At 44.0% G+C, this 18,687-nt stretch overlaps 2 protein-coding genes across 2 annotated transcripts; both read right to left on the bottom strand.

Annotated features, from left to right (window-relative positions):
• Window positions 1–2,212: 2,212 nt before the first annotated feature.
• On the bottom strand, window positions 2,213–4,942 carry LOC102706899. The gene is made up of 2 exons (XM_006645633.3): window positions 3,898–4,942; window positions 2,213–2,532 (listed from the first exon to the last, which is right to left on the bottom strand). Exons 1-2 carry the CDS (start codon window positions 4,940–4,942, stop codon window positions 2,441–2,443), a joined length of 1,137 nt encoding a protein of 378 aa, XP_006645696.2. The 3' UTR covers window positions 2,213–2,440.
• A 2,805-nt stretch (window positions 4,943–7,747) lies between these two features.
• LOC102711742 (receptor-like protein kinase HSL1) lies at window positions 7,748–11,668 on the bottom strand. The gene is made up of 2 exons (XM_040526252.1): window positions 8,835–11,668; window positions 7,748–8,752 (listed from the first exon to the last, which is right to left on the bottom strand). The coding sequence occupies exons 1-2, from the start codon at window positions 11,449–11,451 to the stop codon at window positions 8,361–8,363; spliced, it is 3,009 nt and encodes a 1,002-aa protein (XP_040382186.1). The 5' UTR covers window positions 11,452–11,668; the 3' UTR covers window positions 7,748–8,360.
• Window positions 11,669–18,687: the final 7,019 nt, after the last annotated feature.

Raw genomic sequence — 18,687 nt, 5'->3', positions numbered from 1 at the left:
GACTTGTTGCTTCATCTGTGTACATCAATAGATGCACTCATCTTCAATAAATGTCTACAATTTTACATCTCTACATACTAAGGATTTAACATTTAATCTTGCCACGTTACCAGTATACATTTTTCTAAGATGCAAGAAAAAACAGAGGTTCTTTAGTAGGAACAACATGAATGATATGACAATTCTAGCATGATAAGTTGTAATTATACAAGATGGATTGCATTAATGTACTATGGTTCAGCAATCAGTTTCAGCAGGTATACATTATGCATGAGAACTAGATCTTTTCAATTTCTCATAATACCGAGTAATACATAATGTATACATGTTTATGGAAACAAACTACGTACATAGAGCAATACTTTTAGTCCAGATTTAATTAAGACCTACATCGCAGCCTAAGAAACACAATACTAATTATCAGTGTTTCGTTCTTTTAGCATAACTGCCTACTTATATACCACTACCTGCTTGTGCTTGCTAAATCCTAAAATTTGTGTAATGAGTACAAAATACTGCCAATGAAGTATATACTTGCTTTCTGAAGTCATCCTTTAATTGTACTATCTACAGTAAGTAAAAGAACTCTCATCGATCTCCCGGTGAGTGGTGACAATTTTCCATTCACAAATTGCCTCTCGTCAATGGCAAAAGACATGTCAAACATATATCTAAGTCGATCAACTTGAGACAATGTTCAAACCAGAAATCATGTAAACCATAACGATTATTTCTCTTAGTTCACTACCTAAGGTGTATTCCGTATACTAGCTAGTACTTTACTTTTTCAAACTTTTGGGAATTCGATATACCGATATAACACATATGCGCTATAAATATAAGAGATTTTGGAATGGAGATGTTAAAATAACAACAAAACAGACAAAAATGCAAAAGTCAAATTATGATCGGCTCGTAACGAGATACACACAAGGGTGTAACAAGGATGTAAGTGGACCAACCCATCAACCTGCTTATAGGCCAATTAAGCGGGTAGCATACCGGGTTACCCACTTAATTGGCCTATATGCGGGTTCGAGTGCTGACCCATTTATAACTCATACGCACATTAGAGTGGAGGATGAAAATTTTCTAACGCAAATTACGCAGCAGGAGGTCACCTCGCGTTCTAGACCAAAGTTTGTCCAAATCAAAGACTAAACAGCTAGGCAAGTAATAACTGATCACACATGTGGTCGGCACCATGCATGAGATTATTATCCAATTAATCATACAAGCCAATTAACATGACACATCGATCACACTAATTATCCAATAAACCAAACCTTGAGATTAAACGCAAACCAGATAGAATCGGGCATATAAAATCCAGAGGTGCTCGAGGGTGATGCGACCAACTGGATCTGTACTTTTACACTAGAGCTAACATGTACCGTGCAGCATACAAGAACATTCACGAGATAGATGAGCACTAGTCGTATCAAGGAAATGCTAAGTTCGATGAATCTTACCGGCGGAGATCGCAGGCGGGAGCACCCATGGAAGATTGTGAGAAGAGACGCAGGCCTCGTAGTCCACGACCTTCCTAGCGCGCAGGTCGACGCCCAGGTGATGGCGCTGCTCCACCAGGAAGAAGTACACCACGTCGGGGTTCATGGGGTGGACGAATGTGCCCGTGAGTCGTTCCGGGGCCTTCTCCGGCAGCTCGGTCGCCTTGTAGCTATCACTCGCCCAGATGTTAACGAATATGATGCTATAGTAAACATTTGTTAATCATGTCTTAATTAGGCTTAAAAATTTTGTCTAATGAAATAGTCTTTATTTATTCAATTAGTTTTGTTATCAATCTATATTTAGTACTCATAATTAACGTCCAAACATCCGATGTGGCATGGGACAAAAAAAAGTCTATATATCGAAACAACCACTTTAGTTTCTATATGAAAGATAAAACATGGAAAATTATCTAATTTTTATGAAAGACAAATTCCAGGACAGATACACATTTGCCACTTACTTACACCCCTTGCTACATGCAAGTGAGAGAGATTAGTGTAAAAATGTCTAACGATATGAAGATCATCACAATAAATGACATCTTGACATGCACTAGATAAGTTGGTTCCAAGTTCCAAATTTGAGCCTTCGAGGATGCAGCAGCTGCCAGCGGACAGAAACCATAGTCAAGAGGAGCAAAAAAAATGGCATATTAAAACTGCAAACATGTGCCATTACTGAGAGATACCAAAATGAATAGCAAAACACTCCAAATGCCAACCACTTGTCACACGTAAGTAAAGTCTTAGTCGTCTCTCAACAAAAAACCGAAGAGGTCATGAGCAAGAGTAGCAAAACACTACAGCCTTTTCTCAAGAGGCTCCCAGGCGAAGAACACTCCAAATGTCAATTGCTTCTAACACACAGATAGGTTCTTAACTCGAGTTTTGAGTTATCCTAGAAGATACATGTCGAACTGACTCTAGGGACCGTTGCGATCAGACGGTTGGGACGAAGCCGGCGACGCAGGTGGCACTTCATTCGCATCATTGGCAGTACCCTCCCAAGAGAGAACTTCAATCAAAGAGAATGCATGTTAATGTTAGTTAAAATTCTAGAAAAAAACGTTCATTTGATTTGATAAAACTAGCTAACTTTTCTGTTACAAATAGGAGAAAATGAAGATGAACCAATAATACAGATAGAGCAAAAACTTGGTATGAGTGGCAAGAAGAGTTGACTTTGGAAGACCCATGAAGAGGTAATAGTCTTGAACAATTAAAATAGTTTTAGATGATTGACATGGAAATAATGCGCATATTATAAATTAGAGATATGAAGAGCAAGAGGAACTAATCATCTGATACAGCAAGAAGTTGGTGCAAGCAAAAAAGAATTAAAAGCTAGTAGTAGTATAAATTTCTAAGAGAAGAATGAAGAAAAGGGGAAATATTAAATGCCTACAAACTTGATTCATTTGTGTATATGTATTCATCTTCTATCAATGTGCACAACTGCACATTTTGGTATACAACAAGGATTTTAGCATTTAGTTTTACCGCACTGTCAGTAAGTATGAGATTACAAGAGAACGGAGAAGTTCGTTCATATCAACAACATGAAGAATGTAATCCTAGAGTAAAGAACAGTAATTATACAAGATACATTGAATTATTGAAGCATGGATGAATAATTTTCCTTCCAGATGCTTGCATTCAAGACCTACATCTCTGACTTAAAAAACAAAATGCTAGTGATGTGTTGTTCTTTAAGCATATATAGCTGCCTATGTGCCCATTAATACACGACTGCTCTTCCTAATTAAATGCTATATATATTTGTTTCCTGAAGAAATCTTTTGACTGGGTTAAGTGTGTATCAGACATCAACAAACATCTCGGACCATTAAACGCGAAACATTCAAAGTAGAGATCACAAAGCATGCATAGTGATCTCACTGGGTTCACTCCTAAAGGCATATCCAGTACTAATACTGTGTAAAATTTTTTAGGGGAACATTGGATAAAACAACAGAGCTACTAAAATGTATCGAACTCTATGAACCATCGAGATTAACTTGGATGACCAAACAGCTAGGCAAGCAAATCGCATGAAAAAGGTCTGCTATGAATTCGCACATTCGAGCTCTGAATTCGATACCATGAAAAGCAGAGTTTCATGCAGCTGCCACATACATACCAATTAATATTCAGATGACACATCAAACACACAAATTTACCAACCCATGAGATTAAATGCAGAACAGAAAGAATTGGGCCTATAATCACATATAGTTGCTCAATATTGAAAACTGATACGAACAATTAAATCTGCACTTATATAGAGCATATACCGTGCTGCATATGAAAACGACGTTGACAAAATGCTAACTATAGCGTTATATCAATGGAAATGTTGAGACGCGAGGAATCATATTGCCTGCGGAGAGCGCAGGCGGGAGCTCCCATGGAAGAAATGTGTCGGAAGAGACGCGGGCCTCGTACTCCACGAGTTTCCTCCCGCGCAGGTCGACGCCCAGGAGATGCTTCTCCAGGAAGAAGTACACCACGTCGGGGTTCTTTGGGTGGACGAACGCGCCGTTAAGTTGTTCAGGGTCCTTCTCCGGTAGCCCGGTCGCCTTGTAGCTCTCACTCGCCCAGATGTCGGCGAAGCTCACCGCGTGCTCAAGCGCCCACTCCGCGGTCTCTGGATTAACCAGCGTGCGCATGGACAACTCGGGAGCGGCGCCGTTGCTTGCAGGGCTGATCTCCACGCGCCTGAACATGCCGTTGCTCAGTTGCACGATGCGCCGTTGCTCGTGGGTCGCTCTGCCGTTGAGGTTGTGATCCGGCTCAGGGTCCAGCGGAACGTACTCCATCGCCACCTCCACGGCGAACGGATCGCAGAAGACTATGCCCTTCGAGGTGTCCACCCACCAGAGCTTGTGATCGTGGGAGACGACGCTGTCGAAACGCCAGGGCCAGTACGGTAGGGGGTTGTTGACTTCCTGCACCATCCATCTTCCGAACTCGGGAAAGAAGCGGGCGATTATGGTGCCCTCGCCCTCTTCGTCGCCAAATACGGGCTTGAACTCGACGACCATGTAGCTGTTCGCTCCACCTCCTGGCGCTGCTGCGATGAGTCCGAGGCTCTCGCCCTCGACGTCGTAGTCGGCATCCAGAGCGTTGGGGACGCAGGTGGCGGTGCCGGCGGCGATGTCGCAGACGAAGTAGTCGTCGCTCCACTGGGAAGCGAGGACGACGAGTCCCGCGGAGGGGTCGAGCGCGACGACGCTGGCCCAGTCCCCCGCCTTGTTCGGCGGCGAGACGCGCGGGGACACGGTGAGCACCGTGGCGCGTGGCGGCGCGGCGAGCTCGACGGAGACTTCGTCGCCCTCCGGCAGAACGACCCCGCCGCCGCACGCGCGCACCTCGCGGCGCAGCATCACCCACGACGGCGGCGGCGACGGCTGAGGAGGCGCCATTCGAGCTCAGACCGACGTACTTCGTGCGAGCTGGAACGCGCGCGCGGCGACGGGGAGAGAGAGAGAGAGAGGGGGAGAGAGGCTTGAGCTAGAAGCTAGGGTTTCGAGGAGGGGATGAGCAAATGAAATGCAACCGAGAGAAATGAGAAGGATTGGTACGCGTTTGAATCAACCCGTGGGGTTTTTGTCGCGTGGTGGAGTAGGGGGAGGGTAGAGGAGGCATGCAGAGCGCTGGCTTGGGGGGGGGGGGGGGGGGGAAGAGATTTGAGGCGAGTGCCCGACCATGCCGTGCGTGACTCGTGTCTACGCGCGTTGCAAGCGATCGAGAAGCAAGTCCGGTGTGTGTGGCGGGACCACCCGGTGCGATGCTTGCTGAACTTGCCGTCGCTCAGCTGCTGCACGCGGCGGCGGGTGGCGACTGGCGAGGCGTGTTTTCCCTCCCTCCGAGCAGGCTCCGCAGCCGCCGCCGCGGCAGGCGTAATCGGCCCAGCAAAAGTAAATCGATCTCCTCTGGACCTGGTGATCCTCTTCTGGGCCTCTCGTTTGTCGCGGACGCCGGTGCGCCGGCCCGTGACGCACGGCCTGCTTCGCGTTCTGGGGATCCAAGCATCACCTCGGCCGCTACAAAGCTTCATTCAGCCCAGCGTCGAACCGCCACCGCCACCGCCACGGGCGCCGAGCACATCAAAATTCTCCGCCGAGCCCGAGAGACGAGCACGCGTGCCAGCGGGAGACTTGAGGGCCACTCCAGGTCCAGCCATCTGCAACGCCATACAAAAGCAAAAGAAAAGGAACATTTCCGAGCCTCTCCATTTGCACGTGACATCTTCGACCCGAACAACTTCGAATTCCGAATTCCAACGTGTCGCTCCGAAAACGACGACGCCGCGCTGTGCTTGCCGAGACACACACCACCCACACCCAGGAGCCTCCTGTTGTCCAATCTATACTCTACTCCTATCAGCCCAGTAAACAATTCCTCGTGCCACTGTCGTAACCAGTGCGCAACAGACAGCAAGCACATTGTTTTTTTTTTATTTTTTAAATTGGTTTTTTCCCTAGTCTCTAAATCCATACGTAGCCCGTTTAATTAAAACGTAGCCCATTAAATAACCTAATTTAATTTGTTTATATGAAAATTTAAACTTCAAATCCTGAAGTCAGTGCAAACAAACCAATTAAGCCAAATTCTATTATATATATAAAGTAATAGAAAATGAGGCTCCACGTTGCCTCTCACATGCTAGAAATTCTGAGATTAATCAGATAAAAATAGGAGAAAAAAGAAAAGATATTTTTTAGAGAAAAGAACGGCAAAAAAACTGAATCGGACGAATTAAAAGGAAAGAACGGCAAAATTGAATCAGACGAGGAGAAAAATATTTTTTAGGAAAAAAAGGAAAGAACGGCAAAAAAAAGAAAGAAAGATATTTCTTTTGAATCGGACTTCGTGAATACCTAACCACGTATCTACGCAGTATCTAACTTTATGAAAGTGCGCTAGTTATTGAGAGATGCATAATCAAGTTTAGAAAAATCCAAATCTCAGATATAAAGAAAAGAGTCCATGTGTAAATACACTTTAGAAAAATCTAAATCTTGGATTAGAAGTTTTAAAATAGTTGATAATGAGGGAAGAGCCCATCTATAAATGCAATTTAGAAAAATCTAAATTTTGGTTAAAAATAGAAAAATTAAATAAATATAAATAATAAAAAAAAGTCCACGTGTAAATAAATCTCGGATTCAAAAGTTTAAAATAATTAATATTTAGGAAGGGTCCATCTATAAATACAATTTAGAGTCGTCTAAAATTTCGGTTTAAAAGAATCAGACTAGAAATACAATTTCAGAATTAAAAATAAAGAAAAATAATAAAAAGAGCCCATGTATAAATACAGTTTAGAAAAATCAAATCTTTAGATTAAAAATTTTAAAATAATTATAATTTAGGAAAATTTAAATTCAAAATAAAAATTAAAAAGTAATTATTATCTAAATAAGAGACCCTATATAGATTCAATCTATAACGGCTAGGCATCATGCTAGTTTAAATTATTTTATCTTATATTTAAGGTAGATTTTGAAGTTTTTTATCGTGATTTATTTGTTGATCTTGTTAGATCACTAAGGGCATGTTTGCTTACACTCAACTTTTTTAGTCTATGTCACATCGAATGTTTGGACACTAATTAAAAGTATTAAATATAGACTATTAATAAAACACATCTGACTATTTCACGAAACGAATCTATTAAACCTAATTAGTATATAATTAGCTAATGTGGTACTACAGTAAATATTTGCTAATCATGGTTTAATTAGGCTTAAAAAAATTTATCTAACGAAATAGACTTTATTTATGTAATTAATTTTGTTATCAGTTTAATTTAATACTCCTAATTAACATCCGAGCATCCGATGTGATAAGATACTAAGATCGTGTATATATATTTTTATTATATAAATATATTGTTTTGTTTTTTTTCCCTTAACGAGGCAATCAGTCACCCACCCATCGAGGATGAGCGCCCGCGCATGGAAAACGCGTGGAAATTTCTTGGCACGGCGCCAAAAACTCGGCTCCTGTGAGATTCGAACAGCTAGCCGAAACGCCAGTCCAAACTGTGACGTGTACTGTACTGGTACAGCAATGGGGGAGATGCAATGATATGGATTCCCGTATAAAAATGGCACATCAGATAATTCCAGGTACAGGGGAACACAAATATAAACCATTTTGGTTCGCTGGAGCAGAGGATAAAAAGATTCAGAAATTCAGAAGAGAACAGCAACATGTGGTACTTGTAATAAAGAGGTTAGATTCATTCGTTCATTCATTCACTCACTCATTTGCATTCTACTTCTACCGTATTCCATCTCTCCCCGCGAGTTGAATAGCAGGAAATAGTTGATCCAACCACCCATGGGCCATGGCCATGAGCCAAGGAACAATATAGCTCACCAGGAAAAAAAAAACAGAAGAAAAAAAAAGAGGCAAAGTAGCAGTACTAATTACACACCTAGATTCCATTCAGAAACTTTTTCTTTCTCCTCTTGATCGACAGCAGGCGAGCGATCTGCCCTACCGGCATCAATGGCACGGCCCACTGTGACAGCAATGGCAACCAAGAGTCCAAGAACACCGGGCATCAGCATCAGCTTCAGCCCTACCGCTCAGCTGTCCTCCATTGCCGGACGGGAGAGCACAGCTGCTCCAGAGCTAAACCGTGTGCTGTCGGAGGCGTCGGCAGCGAGCAATTCAGCGCTTCTAAATAAATCAGCAACTATAGGGTTTTGGACACTGTTACGATTGCAGCTGTCCTACCTAGAGTAGAGCTCTACAAGCCAAAGGGAAAAAGATTCATGGAAGCAGCTATTTGGCCTACTGTCATCTTCTTCTCTTTTGGGGGTTACCTTACACGCTGCTCCCTTGATCGGAGGCGTCCTCGTAGTAATACGGCGACAGCTTGCCGTCCTTCTCCAGCCTTGGCCTGGTGGCCTCGGCGCGCACTTCTTGCAGCATCTTGACCACCCTGCGCATTGCCGGGCGGTTGATCGGAAGCGAGCTCGCGCAGAGGAGGCCAATGTTCAGCACCCTGTTGATCTCATCCTTGAAGGTCATGTCGAGCTTGCTGTCGAGGACGTGCTCTACTCCTTTCTGATCAATTGTGCTGCACACCCACTTCACCAGGTCCTTCTCGCCAAACTCTGGATCGACGGGCGGTTTCCCCGTCACGAGCTCGAGGAGAACCACTCCAAAGCTGTATATGTCGCTCTTCTCATTGACGCGGAGTGTATATGCATACTCTGCAGAAAACAGGTGCATCAAATTCACAATTCTATAGAAGGGCTAACTGAGCTTGGACATGAAACGATCAGGGAGACTTACCAGGTGCAATGTAACCACACGAGCCAGCGATCACTGACATGGACTTGGGACCCCAGACGGTTGCCTCCACCACCTTGGCAACCCCAAAATCTGCAACACGGGCACCGAATTCAGCATCCAAGAGGATGTTATTCGACTTGACATCCCTGTGGACAATCGCCGGAACGCAGTCATGGTGAAGATAGGATAGGCCCTCTGCTGCATCCAGTGCAATCTTGTACCGCGTCGACCAATCCAACAACCCAGCCTTGCTGCTGTGTAGCACATCTCCTAGGCTACCATTGGGCATGTACTCGTACACCAGCAGCTTGATGTCGTTGTGCGTGCAGCTGCACCACAGCTTGACAATGTTCTTGTGGCGAATCTTGCCAAGAGTCTTCACCTCAGCCTCAAAGCTGTTGTCAGCAGCGGATCCTTCGCCACCGTTCTCAATGCCGGTCCCCTTCTTTAACCCCCATAGCTTCTTCACGGCAACCACCTCACCATTGCTGAGAACTGCCTTATAAACCTTCCCTGATGCGCCACTGCCGATCACATTATCCTCATCAAGGCAATCCAGAATTTCATACTCACTAAATGAGAGCTTGTGGAATGATGTCAATGACCATTTCGAGCGGTCCGCGCCTAACTTGGAATTGTTGAAGCTGCGGTACCTCCAGTAGAACCACGCAACTCCGGCAACCAGAACAACAGCTGCAAATATGAAAATTGAGCGCATCATCCAGGCAAATCCAGAGTGGGATCTAGACTCTCCCCGCGAATCGCCGCATAGACCGGCGATATCCCCACACAGCCCCGGGTTGCCCAAGAAGCTGCCCCGGTATGCCGCCGTCGCATACTGTGGCGGAAGCGGACCACTGAGCTGGTTGTTGGAGACATTGAACTGGTTCAGCTTTAGGTTCTCCAATTGCATTGGTACCTCGCCGGTGAGACGGTTGCCGGAGAGGTCAAGATAGTTCAGCACCGGCAAATCGCCGAGCTCCGCTGGAATGGCTCCGGTAAAGCCATTGTCCGCAAGGTTGAGCTCACTAAGCTTCTTCCAAGAATGGATTCCCCGGAGCAACTGGCCAGACAAGGAGTTGTTCCGGAGAACAAGCCGGCCGAGTTCTTCGAGGCCGCCAAGAGATCCAGGGAGCGGGCCGGAGAGCATGTTGCCGTCGGCAGAGAGCTCGTACAGCTTCGCGGCCGAGCCAATTTCCGGCGGGATGCTCCCAGTCAGCCGGTTATTGGACAGAACCAGCTTGGACAGGTTGGCCGCGCCGCCGATGACCGGAGAGATAACTCCGGTCAGCTGGTTGTCGTTGATCTCGAGCAGCGACATGTGCGGCAGGCCCCAGACGGCGGCAGGCACGTCGCCGTCGAGCCTATTGTTCGACAGCCGCACCCGCCGCAGCCTCCGGCACCGCCCGAGCCCGTCGGGTATGCGCCCGGAGAGCATATTGTCGAGCATGAGCAACTCCTCGAGCTCACCGCGGTCGCATATCGCCGGCGGGATCTCGCCGGAGATGGAGTTGTCGGACAGGTCCACGCACACCAGAGGAGAGTTCTTGCCGAGGTCGGCCGGCAGCGTGCCGTTCAGCCGGTTCGCGAACAGCCGCAGCTCGACCAGCGACGCCGCCTTCGCCACCGACTGCGGCACGGGCCCCATGAGGAAGTTGGCGTACAGGTGCACGCTCTCCAGCTTCGGTGCCTCGAAGAGGTCGTCCGGGATGGCGCCGACGAGCAGGTTCATGGCGAAGTCAATGCCCCGGAGCTCCGCGAGCTTGCCAAACCCGCTGGGAATTGGCCCGGTGAGCGAGTTGTTGTACAACTCGATCTGCACGACGCTCGTCAGCCCTGTAATCTCCGGCGGTATCGAGCCGGTGAGCGCGTTCGTCGACAGGTCGAGGTCCGTGAGGTTTCTGAGCCTGCCGAGAGACGCCGGGATGCGGCCGATGAGGTTGCAGCCGGCGAGCCAGAGTACGCGCAGAGAGGTGAGGTTGCCGAGCTCGGCCGGCACAGGGCCCGGCACGAAGAGGTTGTATGACAGGTTGAGCTCCCGGAGCGTCGACACGCCGCCGAGAAACGGAGGGACGTCGCCGACGAGGAGGTTGTAGACGAGCGCGAGCGACTCGAGCTTCTTGAACCGGCCGAACGACTCCGGGATGGGGCCGGAGAAGTTGTTGCTGTCGAGCTTGAGGTACACGAGCTCCGGGAGGTCGGCGAGCGCGTCGGGGAGCGGGCCGACAAGCGCGTTCATGGACAGGTCGAGCCGCCGGAGCGCCTTGCACCCTGCGACGGCGACGGAGCTGAGGTTGGGACCGATGTAGTTGTCGCTCAGGTCGATGGACGCAACGCGCGGGAGGCGGCACAGCGCCGCCGGGAACGACCCGGTGAGGTTGAGACCCGGTAGGGAGATCCCCGTCACGGCGCCGCCGGAGCCGGAGCCGTCGCAGGAGACGCCCGTCCAGCCGCAGGGCGTGGCGTCGAGCGGGTTCCAGTCCGCCAGCGCGCCCTCCGGGACGGCGAGCGCGCGCTTCGCGTCGAGCAGGTAGCGCCCGTCCTGGGTGAGCGCCAGCCCGGCATTGACGACGACGACGAGCACCAGCAAGATGCGGAGGAGGAGGCCAGACCCCATGGTGGCCGCGGGCGTTCCTGGCAACACGGCGTCGGTTCAGACGAGCGGCGGCGGTGTCGAGGCCGTGGAGGCCGGCATTGGCGGCGGCAATGGGAGGGGGAGGCCGCGTTGGTGGGTGCTCTTATGGGAGATGGAGACGGAGAAGCAGCGGAAGCAAGTGGGAGTAGCTGAGCTGAGCTGAGCACTCGCTGCTCTGTCTCCCTCTCAAGTGGACGAGTCGAAGAAACTCAATTTTTTTTTTTACTTTTTACGGGAGAATAGATTTAATTTAATTTAATGTGGGCAATGAAACATGGGGAAGATTGTCATTGACCTGTTGTGTTTTGGGCTCTGGTTGCATTGCATTGCAGTACGAGCGGGCGAAGACTACTACCGAGATGCTCTGTTTCTGGCCGTGTTTTGAGCCACTGGGATGTGGGCCCCGCTGCTCCTGTGGCGGTCAAACCGGGGATTCAAGTCGCTCGACACTCGACAGTGCAGGATGATGGTACTGTGTTAAATTGTCGGCAACAGCTTTTCACCGAGTTACCTCTTCATTTTTTACGTTTAGGAAACGTAATTTCGGGCTAAGTTTTTCGCTTCACGTTTACATTCAGAAGCCAAATTATATGATTCAGTTACGGCTGCTTTCGGCTGGAGGTGGGACGTGGCTCGGTTAGGAACGTAGTAATAGATTAGTATATGATTAATTAAATAGTATTTATTAAAAATATAAAATATATTAATATGATTTTTTTTAATAACTTTTTTATAGAAAATTTTCAAAAAATACATCGTTTAATCGCTAGAAAAACGTACGCATAGAAAACGACGAGGAGGTTTGGATATCTCGGGCTAAACGCGGCCTAACCTAGAACACACAAATTCATTGTACTCAGGTAACATCGATGTAAATCTTACCATATACTACGTACTCAAATAGACGAAGTTCAACAACAAATACTCGTATCAATAAATTCTGGTTAAAAGCATGTCCACGTATGTGTACTAAGGTACGTTTGTTTTTTTTCTTAGTTTGTTTTGCGCATATTTTTCAAACTACTAAATAATACGTATTTTTTAAAAATTTATATAGAAGATCATTATATTTACTTAATTCCACTGTTTATATCATTGATGATTGTTAAAAATCAGAAAATTATTTATCTTCCTTCAGGAAACTTACTTAACTAAAGCTCTAAAGTTGTATCCAATTATAAACTGTTGCAACAAAGAAGCCGTTCTATATAAAAACATTTCCTTCCTTAAACAACTAAGAATACGGATCTGTTATTTTCTGAGTATGTATTTTTATTTGCACACCAGGTAAGCTCCTAAACAATATTTTTCTATGACAATATTTTATTTTTTATAAGTTAACTTATCCGTTTGAACCCTTTAAGTCAGTCACAGTGCATAGTTTTAGGTATAGTTACCAAGACTGTAAACTAGATAACCAAGTCAGATAAATTTACGGGGATGAAACTTCTTTCTTATCCCATGAAACTCTCTTATTTAATGACGCTACCAAGTCAGCAATTTTTACTGATGTGACACCCTATTTAGTGTGTATGACATCTCTGAGACTGGCCTAAGAGTTATAAAAAAATTAATAAGAGCAAGTTTTATAGTATAGCCAACTACTAGCTCCAATTCATCTATAGTCAATGTATTAACCAATTCATACAATAGTTATCTATAAAACATATATTATCATGTCTTACATGTCATACACACACTGTGTTTTAGAGTCCGTGCTACAACTAGCTATAAATCTATAGGCCCTACTCTTCTCTCTCATCTCTTATTTCATTAAAAATATATTTAAAGCTAGTTTATAGGCTGCTATGGGACCTACTCTAATCCATGCATCTATTTCCATCTACGCAGTACTCTCAGACGTGTCTAATCAAGTGGTTCCGCTCCAGGAGATCGGATATTTGCAAACTAGACGAGACGATCGACCAAACTCGCAAGCAGGAGCTACACACAACTCGCGCAGGTTATTATCCTGGCATGGTGCTTTGCCCCCATCATTATCTAAACGAACATCGTCATCCCATTCCAGACTTAACAGAAAACGACATATACATATAGCAATAGCTAGCGAATACGGCTCTGCAAGAGTAAAACTTTTGCTTACTAAATAGTTTATGGGTCAAACAAAAGCAATAACCAAAGCGGTATATTAATATTTAAGAAACAATGTGTATATATAAGTTTTATATTTGTGTTTCTTTTTAATTTAAAAGAAAAAAATACGACGAAACAAATCTAAAATTATTTCTAAATTTTGATGCATAAGTACACCTTCGTCCATATATATAAGGTCTCTTTTCGTATCTGAAAGATGAAGGATAAGAAGAAATTACTAATATATTTTTTATTAAATAGTGTGTGGGGTTCGCATACGAGTTTAACTGAGGGTACAGTGAGAAAAAAAATAAATGAGATGTGATAGTTGTGATATATAGACGCGATGAAATCTCATTAAGGATAAGAAAAAAAAAAGATCAGGAGCATAATTGCACCAGAAAAGAAGTAGAACCAGTCACTATACAGTGCGCACACGGACACACACGTCCGCATGCGCAAGTTTGCGTGGGCGGGCGCCGGTTGGAAAGGTGTGTGCCCGAGTCGAGGACGGAGGCCACGCGCAGCAGCAGCAGCAGCTGGTCCACGCGAAGTACGTACCCCGGCGGAGCCATCGGTCGATTTCATCAATTCATCAGTGGATTGGAGCGTGCTGCGTGCTGCGTGCTGCTGCTGAGGTAGCTTCGGCATCAGGGCATCACGTACCCCCAACCTAACCCAACGACACAGCCGTTTGGGCGATTGCTGGCTGGCTGGTCGGTTGGTCCCCGCCGGCTCCGGTGGGTGGATTCTCTTGTTCGCTTTCTCTCCGGGCTCCGGCCGCCGTCGCTGGAGCTGGAGCTCCTGCCGTTATGCTGCGTACGGTAGTCGTGTCCTAGCTACATGGTGGGTATACGGACAGTCCGCGCTGTACCGGTACTGGTATGGCAAATTGGCAATCGAACGTGTGGCAGGCTACGTTCTTTCCGGTTTGATGTCCACGAGCGAGTAATTTTGTGTCTAAAAGTCAAATATATTACTAGTAGCTTGGATCAGTATTATTTGTTGTGGCAGGGTATGTTCTTTCCAGTTTGATGTCCACGAGTGAGTAATTTTGTGTCTAAAGTCGCATATATTACTAGTAGCTCGGATCAGTATTATTTGTTGTTTCGAAGAGCCAAGTTTTTTTATGTTTAAGCCATTTTTTTATTATCTGAAATTAGCACTGGGTTGTTTCAGACCTATTTTCATGGTCATCAATAGGACATTTTTACCATTCTTTAAAAAGTATCTTAAGATATCAAATATTATAGTGATTATACTTTAAGGTACCATAATTTTATTCTTAAAAATATGATATCTTAAGATATTTTTTCAGGTATGTTAGAAAACTCCTGTGGATAAGATGAAGGTTCATAATTGAAGTAATGGAAAGTAATTTAAATATATGACAAACGCAGCTCAAGCAAGCAGGCCAGAATGCTATGTCATATCCTTACCATGTTTCAAATCTACAATATGTCTGGCAAAATAAAATCATTGTATTTCAACATGTCAGTTGGGATAGCATCCTTATCTTTTTCGCTTTTGCTTATGCTTATAAGCCAAAATTTAAAATTTTAAACTTAAATTTAGAATTGATTTTAAGGTTTTTTGGTCAAAGATTATTTTTAAATTTAACTTTTAGGTCGCTAAGAATACGTATATAAAACTCATATCCGCGTATTATTTTTTGTTTACATATATCTTTGACTTCTTTTATGAAAAGCAATCACCGTATAGGAGTATCAGCTATGTATATCAATTCAGCCTCATCTTTTCATTTTTGTTCCATAAAAATAATTTATTTTTAAATTATTTTTTATTTATAAATATAAGATGTGGATTTTTCATTAAAACAAAACAGCCCCAGTTGTCAACTCTGTACAAACACATCAACTTTTGCATTACCACAGTCTACTGGATTCCAACATTTGTCGTTTCGTCTGCAACCATCCGGCTGAACAATCATATCCTCCTAAAAGCATCCATCCATCCGTTCGATAGATACGCCAGCCAGCATGACGATTAAATCCCCAAGCTAACCCTAATTATAACCAGAATATATTCGGCAGCCGCAATAATACGCAGTGACAGAGCAGGGTGTTAACTGAAAACACGGCATTAAAATCGCACAATCTCATTGGCAGGTGCCCTAATCCACATGGCCGGCCGGGGGCACATATATACATACGCATATGTACAGTAAGATATATGTCTGCGTATATTCCGTGCACATGGGCGTGTATGGCACGGCCGGTAGCATATGTATCAGCTGACTTCACATGAATGTGCAGGCGATGATTTGGGAGAATATTTGTCACAGGGCAATAACGCCTGGATTTTTCGCCGAAGGTACATGTGTGTACGTATCGTGGAGTTGTTTTTATTTTTAATTCGCCAACTCTTCTTCGGCGGTAATTAGTAATTAAGCACGTGGATTTATACTAACTCTGGACATCGACGACATCGGAATCCTCTTCATGACGAAAGGAGAGGGTTTTTTCTTTCTTTTTTTTCAAAAAAAATTTATGATTTATTATTTTAGGAATATGCATGATTTTTTTCTACTATATGATATTTTATTGTTTAATGAAACCTTTCAATGCACGTATAAAAATGAAGGATTGGAAAAAAACTCGATATCACAAACATATCATGCTGGCTTGGGATATCCCGTATAATCATAAATAGGATAAAACAGCAACGGCAAGAACTCTACCAAATAATGGTAATGTAGCTTGACAATATTGTTGCATAAGGAAAGAAGTATGTTGCGCTATAAGAGTTTGCGCCTATGGAATAATTTTATTTCGAGAAATGTTTTATCAAATTCTATAAAAAAAATTATACTATATACTAGTTCGATTGACGCACGACTTAGGTGGCACCATGTATCGGGCCTACGACCAACTTCACATTCATAGTGGTCTAGTCGACTGCAGATGTTATGGTTGTCTGGCGGTTTAATTGTGCGTATAACATTATTTATCTTATGAACGTGGTATTTACGTGTAATTTATTTCAGTCAAACTTCAAAGTAAATATTTTAGCTTCTAACAAGTACTGTTTGATACAGTACTGCTAGTGTACTTGTTACTTTGTTAGTAGTATGGCGTGTGATAAGCTACTCCAAATGACAATACAGGATGAGCAGAGCAGCTAGCAGCCTAGCAAGGGCATATTGGCAGGGACAAGGCTTTCATGCTGCTGCTGGTGGGTGGGTGGACGGTCAGCTTCGCCGGAGGTGTCACCCGCATTCCACTTCCACATGCACGCACAGTTGGGTTGGACGCAATTAGCTTAGCGAAGCAAATATGCATCTATCTTAGCATATATCCATCCATTTCACGCTAACCACCGGCAACTAACTGTACAGGTATACCACCAAACCGATCACCAGTGTGGCGTCCGTACGCCTCTATCATGGCCGTTGCTCGCCCTGATGGATATGCACCCGGATCGCTTCACATGAGCCTTAGGCGTATGAATTATTATTGTTCTCTCTTTCTGATGCTTTTTTTTACTTTGAGAAATGCCTATGATTAGGGTGGAAATTGTTCGCGTTGATTTGGAGTAGTTTAGCCATTTAATTACCCATGCGCATCGTTTTGTCTAAGCAACCTCCAAAAATTTAGAGTGGAAAGGTGACTTAGGCCATCATTGTTTGCTAAAAAAATCAAACGGCATATTTATAAATAAAAAGCAATATGAATAAAAATTATTTTGGCTTATAAGCAATTAAAGTTGAAAAGATAATGGTTTTAGGCCCTGTTTGGGAAACTAATGATAGCCGTAGATTCTCACGGAATCTAAAAATTGAAAACTCTCTTAAATAACATATAACTTTTAAAATCTGTACTTATAGAATCCAACTACTTCTCGGAATATTAAAATTCACAAACAGGACATAATATATGAGAGAAATCGAGTCGAAAATGTTATAACTATGAGCAATTTTATGGTACTTAGTACCAAAATTTACGTAGAAAAAAGTAGTACATTGGTTATCATTCTTAAGACCGTACGATTGCTCTACAACTATACCGTTAATCCAAGCAAAATCCGTAACGAAAAACTGGCATAGCATACAGAGCACCTAAACAACAATTGGAGAAGGCATACCACCACAAACCAAACGGGCATTATGTAGAGGTGCTAATCCCAGCCTGGACCTGTAGCAATTAACTAAGCAAAAGTTTTTCCGTGTAATGAATTAACCAGTTAACTAACCAGATCACTAAAAGAATCCGGCCGTGTGACGTCCCTCCGTCCTCTTTGTAGGTTTCTGTTTGGGAAGGCATGCAGATGCAGGGGACCGTTGGTTCAGGATGGCAAGACGGCTAGTGCGATCGCCGCTACTTCTCCTCGCCGTAAAGGCGCAGATCACGCAGGGATTATGATTCAACTTTATTAATTAAAGATAAACAAAAGCTCAGAGCCTGAAACTGCTGGTACTAAAACTAGCAGCAAGAATCCTTAAACCGTCCAGGATATTCTAACCATGATAACTAACTGCGAATCAAAAGATAACATGAAACATGGTGTAGTACGACAGAGTAATAATCTATCAATCTATTATCTATTATTCTATTTTTTTTATAATAAAGTCAGCCCGAAAAGAAGGCTCCACGTTCACTCTTGGGGCTAGAAATTACCACGTTAATCGGAGAAAAAGAAAAATATAGACCATCAGATCAAGCTGGGTCCAGATTATAACGGTGTAGATTGATAGCTATAGTTGTATAAGTACAAGTTATTCAGAGAAAAAGAGAAAAATATGGTCCATTAGATCGTGGTGGGTCTAGATTATAACGGTGTAGATGGATCTATACTTAGATTATAAAATCAAAAAACGTTGCGTGACGTCCACCTAATCGTTCCACCCGGGGCTGGAGGGTCTGAGATCGATTCCCACGGGAAGCAACGCCGGTCATTACTGTAATTAATTAAAATTTATATTTAAGTCTTACTTTAAAGTGTTATTTTTTATATTTTTAATCATCAAATATATCAAATAATAGATTACAAATTTAACACCAAATTTTTGACATCTAAATAAATTCTCCAATTAAATCATTATTATTATGATTTTAGGTAGATTTTCGATTGCTGTACAAAGTTGACGAGCTAATATATTTCTAC

This window comes from Oryza brachyantha, chromosome 1 (assembly GCF_000231095.2).
Source record: "Oryza brachyantha chromosome 1, ObraRS2, whole genome shotgun sequence".
NCBI classification, from domain to species: Eukaryota; Viridiplantae; Streptophyta; class Magnoliopsida; order Poales; family Poaceae; genus Oryza; species Oryza brachyantha.
Note: the sequence above shows the minus strand (reverse complement) of the source record. Positions and strands in the feature narration are given on the sequence as shown.